Source organism: Thalassophryne amazonica, chromosome 12 (genome assembly GCF_902500255.1).
Source record: "Thalassophryne amazonica chromosome 12, fThaAma1.1, whole genome shotgun sequence".
Lineage (NCBI taxonomy): Eukaryota > Metazoa > Chordata > Actinopteri > Batrachoidiformes > Batrachoididae > Thalassophryne > Thalassophryne amazonica.
Window position 1 is genome coordinate 56,767,460 of NC_047114.1, and position 9,505 is coordinate 56,776,964.

At 38.3% G+C, this 9,505-nt stretch overlaps 1 protein-coding gene across 2 annotated transcripts in view; it reads left to right on the forward strand.

Annotated features, from left to right (window-relative positions):
- The window catches only part of LOC117521937 (quinone oxidoreductase-like), a 33,339-nt gene extending 24,046 nt beyond the window's left edge, over positions 1-9,293 (forward strand). The window contains exons 4-8 of one of the 2 annotated variants that reach the window (XM_034183304.1): positions 26-77; positions 3,862-3,990; positions 4,115-4,216; positions 8,364-8,459; positions 8,835-9,293. In XM_034183304.1, the coding sequence (XP_034039195.1) occupies positions 26-77; positions 3,862-3,990; positions 4,115-4,216; positions 8,364-8,459; positions 8,835-8,996 (541 nt within the window). In that variant the 3' untranslated portion in view covers positions 8,997-9,293. Of the gene's footprint in view, positions 1-25; positions 78-3,840; positions 3,991-4,114; positions 4,217-8,363; positions 8,460-8,834 lie in introns of both variants that reach the window. The other variant, XM_034183303.1, reaches the window with a different exon arrangement.
- Positions 9,294-9,505: the final 212 nt, after the last annotated feature.

A 9,505-nucleotide genomic window follows, 5' to 3' on the forward strand; every position in this document is an offset into this window, starting at 1 on the left:
GTTTTTTTTTATTTTTTTATTGCAGAGGCTACGGCAAGCCTGGAGAGACTGTGCTCATCCATGGAGCCAGTGGAGGGGTGAGTCTGTCCATATGTCACAGACCTCTATGTAATATTTTATACATTGGTACACACTAGTATTATGCTAAAGCCGAAATATTGAAACATTTCCTGTGCCTTAGTGATCAAGAATTACATCATATTAAACTTGGGAATTTGAGACTACAACACCTGCACCTTAAATGTTTGTCTCAGATTCCTGCAAATTCATTCTTCATGGCTCAGTGATGCCATAATATTAGGTTCTGTGTGTGCTTGACATTTGCTCAATTCTGTCCAAAATTTAACCACTTTGTCTTTGACTAACACACATCAGTTTCACCATGTTTAGTTCATATTGTTCCTGAACTGTTTAACTCAAATGATCAGGTGGTATAGGACTTCATATAGGTGTATTTTTAAACAGTTCCATGAAATAATCATTGTAAGTATCCCTTATATGTAAATATCAGGCTCAGATTTTGACCTTACCCTGTGATCCTGACTTTTCATTCATTTTTCTCAAAACATACCACTTTGTCTTTGGGTGATCCCAAGTAGCAACACTCGAGCCTGAATTTTGGCACTAAAGCACACGTCATTTTTCTTGTAGTTCCTTGACTGGAGACTGGAGGCTGGCTCCAAAATGAAGCACTTTCCCATAGGACACTGTGTTAAAATGTCCAACTTTCGTGCAGACATGACATGCAAATATGCAAACATGTTTACAGCCTGGTTCAAAAAAACCTGGTACGAAAAACGTTTTTGGGTTTTATAGTTTCTACCTCCAATACAACTCTATGGGGCCGGGATGATTTTTTTTTTTTTTTTTTACTACTTAGTTTAAGACATTTTAAGCCATAAAGTTCTGTTTAATTGTGGGTGTGGTTGTTTTGGGTGACAGCTGCTGAGTTCAGTGGCGGTGACTCTTCTTGTAGCCTCTGACCGTAACTAAGAGTCCGCTGGCAGTGGCCACTCACTGGTGTTGTTGCTGTATCGGTTTGGAGTATTTTATTACAAACTCCTGGAAAAATATGGCTTGTTGTGCGGTTAAACTGATTATCTAAGACATCTCTGTTGCAATATTGATGTTGAGCCAAACTCTCATTGCATGCTAATGGTGTTAGCACTTTTAGCAGCTGCTGGTAGGTCCACTTAATGCACGATTACTGAGAAAATACGCGGTACATAACTTTTTCTGTCCACACCAAAGTAAACTGAGAAGAACCACTGTGCAGTTCCCAAAAATATGATAATGAACAACTGAACCCAGGTTAGCCTGTTAGCTGGTGGCAGTGGTGGGCACAGATAACCAAAAAATTAACTTCGATAACAGATAATCAGATAACTGAAAAGTTATCTTCAATAAAGATAAAACAACAAACCACCCAAAAATGTATCAGAAGTTACAGATAACCGATAACAGATAAATTCCAATATTATCTCTGGCACATTTACAACTACTAGTAAAACAAATTTAATAGCTTCTAATAATATTAAAAATAACAACAGACCCAAACAATAAGACCACACTTCTTTCTTTCAACAGTCTGCCCCTGCTGGAAGCTCTTGTTTACTACAACGCTCCGAGCATAGAGGCACCCCGAGACCCAAACAATGAGACCACACTTTTTTCTTTCAATATTCGGCCCCTGCTGGAAGCTTTTGTTTATTACAGCCCTCCCAACACGCATGTTTGCGCACATTCTTTCTTTACAACATTCATTTGATGTTGTAAAACGTGCTTTACAGTGTGCGAGATGATTTTTCATGCAGGAATTTTTTGGACCAAGTTTCAGGTTAATCGTGCGTCCTGCATCGTGTAGTGTTCATGGAGTATCAAGCTGCGGTCAACATCTGACGACCACCTCCTGATCGCCGATCGTATGGTCGAATGAGAATCAAACCTGTTTGATATATTATTGTGGTCGGCCGTCGTGAGGTTATCCTGCTGCTGAAAGCTACAAGCAGCATCCAACCGTTCGCACTGTGCCTGTGCAAACACTGCAGAGCTGTCTTGTAATAATGTTGTTGTTGTTGTTATTATTATTATTTTGCAGTTGTTTTGTTTTTAAACTTCGTTTGTAAAAAAAAAAAAAAGCCATTTGCAAAGCAAAAAAGTTGATTTGACAATCATCTGACATAACCGGGGTCAAAATAAATAGAACATTGCCATCCACTGGTTCCCAGACACTGCCATGAACACTACTGGCCAGTAGATGCTAGATGGCAGTAGAGGCTTTCAAAACAAATTCTAGATAATCCCTGTCTGCTCACATTTAAAATGCGTGGAATTTAACAAACGCAATTAAAAAAAATCGTCTATAAACGCAGAGAATATATTCAAGAGAGTTTTAGGCACTAGAGTTTAATGCTGGTGTCCGTGGAGCCTAAACAGAGTGTCTGAAATGCATTTGTCCTGTCGTGACATACTGAGATTACATCATCCTACCCAAAATGCACTGCGGGGCAGAGCATGTGCTCACAAAACCTTAAAAATTAGCACATTACTTTAAAACTAAAACATATAGCTGATATTTTTACTTTATGAAACTTCAGACATGACAGTAATTTTAAATAACTTAAAAATGTATGCCTCTAGATGACTTAGGTCATATTGCCCGCATATCAGTATAGTGTTAAAGGAAATGTTTTTTTTCTTTTTCCTTTCGGGGCTGTTTTTCCTTTGTTTGCAGAGGATTGAGATGCTTTTTATACAAGCAGTTCTCTGCTGTTTGCAAAGGTTATAACTATGCGTCTGTTACAAAACTTTTAATGGGTGGGTGCTGAACTAATTTTGTAAATGCTTGTTGCTGTTCAGCTTTGTTTATTTTGTTTATCGGTTTAAAAGTTATCGGACAAAAATTAATCGGAAGATAATTGGTCCGATAATTGTTTTTAAAGTTATCTAAAAAGATAATCCGATACTGAAAACATTATCTTTGATAATTATCTGTTATCGGATTATCGGAAGTGTGCCCACCACTGGCTGGTGGTTTGGACTCAGAGAGGGGTGTGTTCAGGCTTCTGTCATCACACACGGAGACACCACCTGTTTATGCATCAATGAGTTCATTGTGAATCAGTGCGGGTGTGGCTTTTAACATGTCAATGCCCAGAAAACAGGGCAGTTTTGGCTTTTCTGGGTCTCTATTTTATATATATATATATATATATATATATATGTGTGTGTGTATATATGTGTGTGTGTATATATATATATATATATATATGTCAGTCTGTGGCTGATCTTCAAACATTCCTCCAAGTTTGGGCCAAATTGGATCAGAACTCTTGGGTTAATTACACATGACTGAAAACAATACCCCCCTCCCACACACACGCATAGTATGCTATCACTGTACTTGGGTGTAAAAATGACCAAGTTGGTCATTGGTAGTTTCTGACGTATGACATTTCTGTGGAATATACCCATTGTCCCTGAGGGTAAAGGTCAACGGAAGGTGAACTAGCAGCTGTTGAGGGTAGAAGGGAATGTGAATCACACTTTTCATGTTGTGATTATTGGAATACTTATTCTAGAACATCTTTATTTGTCTATGTATTTTGAAAATATCTCCAAAGGACGATTCCAAGTTTACAAGTCTGTAAGTGAGTCATCTGACTCGTCTGTGTCACTGCCAAAAGCTTATTGGCTTCACTGTGTACAAAAGTCAATCTGAGGCCACATTTGAAAAACATGACAGTCCTGTTTTCAAGTTAAGTCAATAAATTTTCTTTCTCTAATGAGAAGTTTGGTGTAGGTTTTCATACATTAAGCAATGTTTGTGTGTGTGGGTAGGTGGGTGTGGTGGCGTGTCAGTTGGCTCGGGCCCTGGGTTTCAGAGTGCTGGGGACTGCAGGGACATCTCAAGGAATGGAACTGGTTCTCAACAGTGGTGCACATCTGGCCTTCAATCACAGAGAAAAGGATTACACAGACAAGATCATGGTACACACACATACACACGATAACAACTGTGGCACTTAAATACAGTTCACAAATAATCACAGTTACAATTTTAGCTGTTTTGGGAAATTGACTTTTTGAGTCTGTTTGTGTGTCTTTGTTCCAGAAAGCCACAGAGGGTCGTGGTGTAAATATGATTCTAGAGATGCTGTCAAATGTCAACCTCAACCAAGACCTGCAAATGTTGGTCTGTGGAGGACGTGTTTTGGTTAGTAGAACTACAGTCAGGTCCATAAGTAATTGGACAGTGGTGATTTTTGCACTTTTGTACCCCTAAAATGGAGTTGAAATGAAGATTGCTTTAATTCAAGAGGTTTAGCAAAAAAAAAAAAAAAATACCATTTAACCATTTCGGAATTGCAGACTTTGGGACTTTCGGAATTTGTAGACTTTGTGCCTCAATTTTCAGAGCCCTTAAATCGTTGAACACAGAACTGTAAATATAAGTATTATTTTGAATACAAAATGTAATTTTTGTAGCCAGTTTTCTTTAGACAAGTCAGGGGATGTACACATGAACATGTCTAAGTCACTGACTATGTCTTAGCCTTCAGTTACAACAAGTCACATCAAGTCTGAGAGCATGCACTGGTGCTGTGCTTCGCCGCATCCATGCCACCACAGAACTAAATTGGGTCCTGGTTGGCAACCACCCTGGCAGATGATGCACAGATAAGAGACCTCTGCTTTAAAGAAAATAGCACAGCACTGTTTTGTGTTTCTTTATATTTTAAGAAATATATTTCTTGTCCCACATCAGGACCATTTCAAAATTTGCTGTGCACAGAACCTTGTAAATACAGACACACTTCAAAAACTTTGAGTGATGGTGTTGAACACTAAAACCTGAAGTCCATAAACATAACATATCTGCTCTCCAGAACCTCGCCAATAGGTCGAAGCTGCTGACCTTAAATATCCTGAGTCCAGCTCACCTGTCATCTCTGAAAACTCACACCTGGTGCCACACTTTTAAATAAAACAAAGTCTCTTTGAAGAGCAACTATTTAATTTGGAAAAAGCTGTTTCCTTTTATATTTTAACATTAAATTAAATGAATGAATCATTAAACATGTCAATTAAGTTCAGTCAATAAGACACTTGCACAAGTAGAAGCCCAACCTCTGCACAATTTCAAAACATTCACACTCACTAAAATATTCAAATGCATATGTCAGTAATTACTGCCCTGATTACAACATTAAAAGCAATCACGTAGTCAACGTGGATGTACCTAAATGTTGAAATGACTAAATTAAACAATGATTTCATCGTGAGGATTAGGTCACATTGAGAAATCCTAATTAACAGACACTGCAGTCATTACATAATTTCCTGTTGTGTTTATAATAAATATTTATATTTACTTAAGGTGTCTTTTTTTTTTCCTGGCTGAAATGCAGATAAGAATAAATGAATCTACCAGACTTAAAAATGTAATTACTTTTCACAGTATTTTACTTGTCTAAAAATAAATGTCCACAGTTCATTATCATGTTAATCAAGAAATCATCTCATCTGAAACGATAACAAATAAGTTATGGTTTTAATTTACAGGTGAACAGGAAATGTTTCTAAAGGATTTTTTTTTTTTTTTACTTAAAGGTATTTTAATTGCAAGTGTAATGTAAGAAATGTTTTTTTTACTTCAAAATGGACATTAATCAGAAATGAATCTGGTTAAAAAAGGTTAAAAAAAGGTTAAAAAAATTGTAAGGATTTTCTTTAGAAAATAGCTGTGTATAAATTAGCAGTTCTGAAGTTCCTCTGACACACATTTCTGCACTCTACCTTCTTCTGTGTTTTGGCCTGATGCCTCGTTTCTGTTGAACACATGAAGCTATGTCACAGCGCGCAACGGTGGAAGTTGGATTGAGTTGAACTTTGACCGCAATGAGTTTGACGTCAAGCGCAGCGTCAGCAGTGCATCAGCAGTGCCATGCAGCATTTGCATGACACTTCTCGTTGAAAATAATGGGTTTTAGAGCATGGGTTAAAGTTCTCCGTCACCACTACGGATTTCCGTCATTTGGAAAATTTAACCACACATATGCGTGCGCACGTGGCGTCGTGCATGTTTTGGGGCCGAAATATGATAGTCTCATTGTCAAAGCAACATCCCATTCTGCGCTAATCAAAGCAGCAGCAATGTCAGTGTGGATTGTGGAGGAAGGGACTGTGTAATATTCACTCCTCTCCGCTTGGTCACTTGGAAGAAAAGCGCTTAATCAGTGAAGTTCCACAAAAATCACACATGAAGGATATATTTTCTTCTTTTTTGCACAAGGGGCCGTAACTTCAGCCTGTCGGTGAGCCCACGTGACACCGGTAACACCGCTCGCATTTGAAGGAAGGAGTCACGTTTCACATAACGGAGGACATTATCTTTAACTTCAGTTGATGAAGTGGCAAATATTAATGGTCCAGTCCGGGTCTGAGAGTTGGCTGCCCCTCGGAAAAGCCACGTTAATGAGGAACGAATAAAAACTCCGGTGGGACACAGCGGACGAGCCTCGTTTATTGATCGCACCAAAGTCCTGGTTAGTGACATTAATCCACAAAAAGGTGAGTCACGATTGATATCTTTAAATGGCTTTGATGAAGTTTACTTGCGGTGTGCTACGTTTGTTTTACGAGTCGGAGCATTTTACTGTTTAAATGTGAATAAGCCAGTTTCAAGTTTCTCAGTGCGCAAGCAAAATTTGACTTGCTCTTTTAAAAAATTTCTGGGAGAGATCCCCAGACCCCCCATAATCAATACTGTGTTTTTATTTCACAGTTTGAAGTGAATTTTGTTTCAGAGGGGTTCATACCCATTAAAATTCACCAGAATACACAAACTTTGACTTACTCTTTAAAAAAATTTCTGTGGGAGATCCCCCAGACCCCCATAATCAATACTGTTTTTATTTCACAGTTTGAAGTGACTTTTGTTTCAGAGGGCTTCATAGCCATTAAAATTCACCAGATTACACAAAATTTGACTTACTCTTTTAAAAAAAAATTCTGGGGGAAGCACCCCCAGACCCCCCAGAATCAAGACCCCCACCACCACCACCTCCACCCTTTTATGTACCTTTATGTTCAGGTTTTGCATTCTTTTTATGCGTTGTCTCTCTCTCTCCTTAGATGCTATTTTAGAATAGATTTGTATGCTGTATAATGTGTTTATTGTATTTATTGAGGAAAAAACAGTGTGTGCCCCCACTACGCCACATTTTAGGGAATTGCTGGCATTGATTTTTGCCAGGAAAAAATTTCAGTCAGATGAAAATTTATTGCTTTAACCCATGTTTTAGAGCGATGCACGCTACATTTGTGCACTCAGTGTGAAAGGCCCTTGTTTAGGGTCCATCATATTGAGCCATATCGTTCTCCTGTCTATGGGCATCACCAAACGCCTGTCATGTAAAATTATAATTTTTTTTTGCCTTACAGGTAGCCTGCCTAAAACCTTCTAAACTCTGTATTGTCTTTATTTAACCTTGGAGCTGTACCAATAAAACACACCGTCTCTGCCTCGTATCCTCCCTTTTTCTCCTTTTTTTTTATAAGAGTGTATTTGTTTTGTTTTATAATTTTGACTCATTTGTGTGATCATAAATGATCAAAGGGTGGAATTGTCGTAAAATTATAAATTTTTTGTCGTACAATTATTTTTGGCTCAACAGCGCCTCTGTCCAGTGACCTCATGACTCCATAAGGTCTTCTCAGGAGCCTCTGTATCTCAAAGGCAGAGGGCCCAGAACCATGAATGTCACTGCCAAAATAAGTGAATAGCATTACTAGTTCAACACTTACTGTAGTGACCCTGAGTGACAGTGGGAACAGCCAAAGGGAGTTACTAGTTATTGTATGATTAGTCTTTTATTTTGGCTGAGTCCAAGGCAAATTGTCTTATATTACAGTATATTGCTAAGTTAAACTTTTGTCTGGTAGGTATATTGTGTTTTCTCAGACTAATTGCAGCTGCCTTCATTTGCAACTTTTTTGACCTCATATATTGAGAGTTTGAATGAAACGTTACCAAATGCAAATCCAACAATTTTATCAGCATAATTTGACATGGAATGATGATGGAACAGGCCACACCTGGCCCTCAGTTGTCAAATTACTTATGGGCTCCGAAAATGGAAGGACTGCAAAAGGGAAAAAAGGCCATTTCTAAATGGTGAAAAGTTATATTTTTTGTTAATACCTTTTAATTAAAAATAAAAGTACATGACAGGGACATGTTGGTCATGTCATTTTAATCTTATGTTGGTGTTGGAAGGTAAAATTACAAAAATTATCCAAATCATTATTTACCCCGATATATATGATCAGTTTCTTTACCTTTGTGCTTTTGTCTTTAGGTTGTTGGCTGTAGAGGCTCGATAGAAATTGACCCCAGTGACACAATGTCTTCAGAGAGCAGCATCATTGGACTGTGTCTTTACTTCATGCAAGCGGTACGGGATGCCACACATTGGTTTTATGTGTTCGACGCACACTTTGACTGACTTTACGTGCAAAATCGTTTAGTAAGAATTGATTTAAATACATCATCCTGTTTTAACTTTGAGCCACACAGACAGTCCAGGTGCTGATGTCACCCTGTCTGGCTTTTGTGTGGGTACTGACAGTGGTTTTACTGGCTGCACTGGGTAGCTTGCACGTGTGAATGTGGGCACTTGTGAAAATAAAAGCATTGCACTTTGCGAACTTGCTGCAGATGATGTCTGTTAAATGCAGTGTTTTATCAATTATGTAGGATTTCCCCAATGCTCTGTAATATGCACTTTTTCTAACAGTTTTATTATGCATCCTCTTTCCTCATCACTCAGGATGAGAAGAAGGAGTGTGCGGCGCAGCTGTACGCTGGGATAGAAGCTGGTTGGCTGCGTCCAGTTGTTGGGTGCAGGTATCCTCTTGACATGGCTGCCAAAGCCCATGAAGATATCATCAACTGTCCAGGGGCTGTTGGAAAGATGGTTCTAACCATGTGATTCCCCACAAAATCACAGCTCATCAACTACGGTTCTGGCTGATTATAAAGCTTTACACTACATTATCCTATTACATGTGCTGTACCTTTTGGATTTGAATCCATGGTTTTAATTTGTAAAAGTCTTGACATGGTTAATTTTGAGCAGCAAAGCAGCTTTGGTGTCGGTTACCTGATCTGTTGTCATGCTGATTGTAGCAGTTGTAATTCAGTCACTTAATTGATAACGAAGTAAGTGAAGACATTTCAGCCAACTGTATTTTCAGGACTATGTCACACAGAGTTCTTGCTGCATCCGTCCAATAATGCACCATGAAGAGTGAAAAAATCTTTTTTTTTTTTTTTTTTTTTTTTTTTTTTTTTTACATTTGTTGTTATATGTATTTGTTAATACCATTATTGTGGGGTTTAGCTGCGCTGTTGGCTTTGTACGCTGATTGCCGGCTTTGTTTGTCCTTGTTGGCTAGCAAGGTATGGTTGGCTTATTAACGGCTATTTTAACGGTAGCTC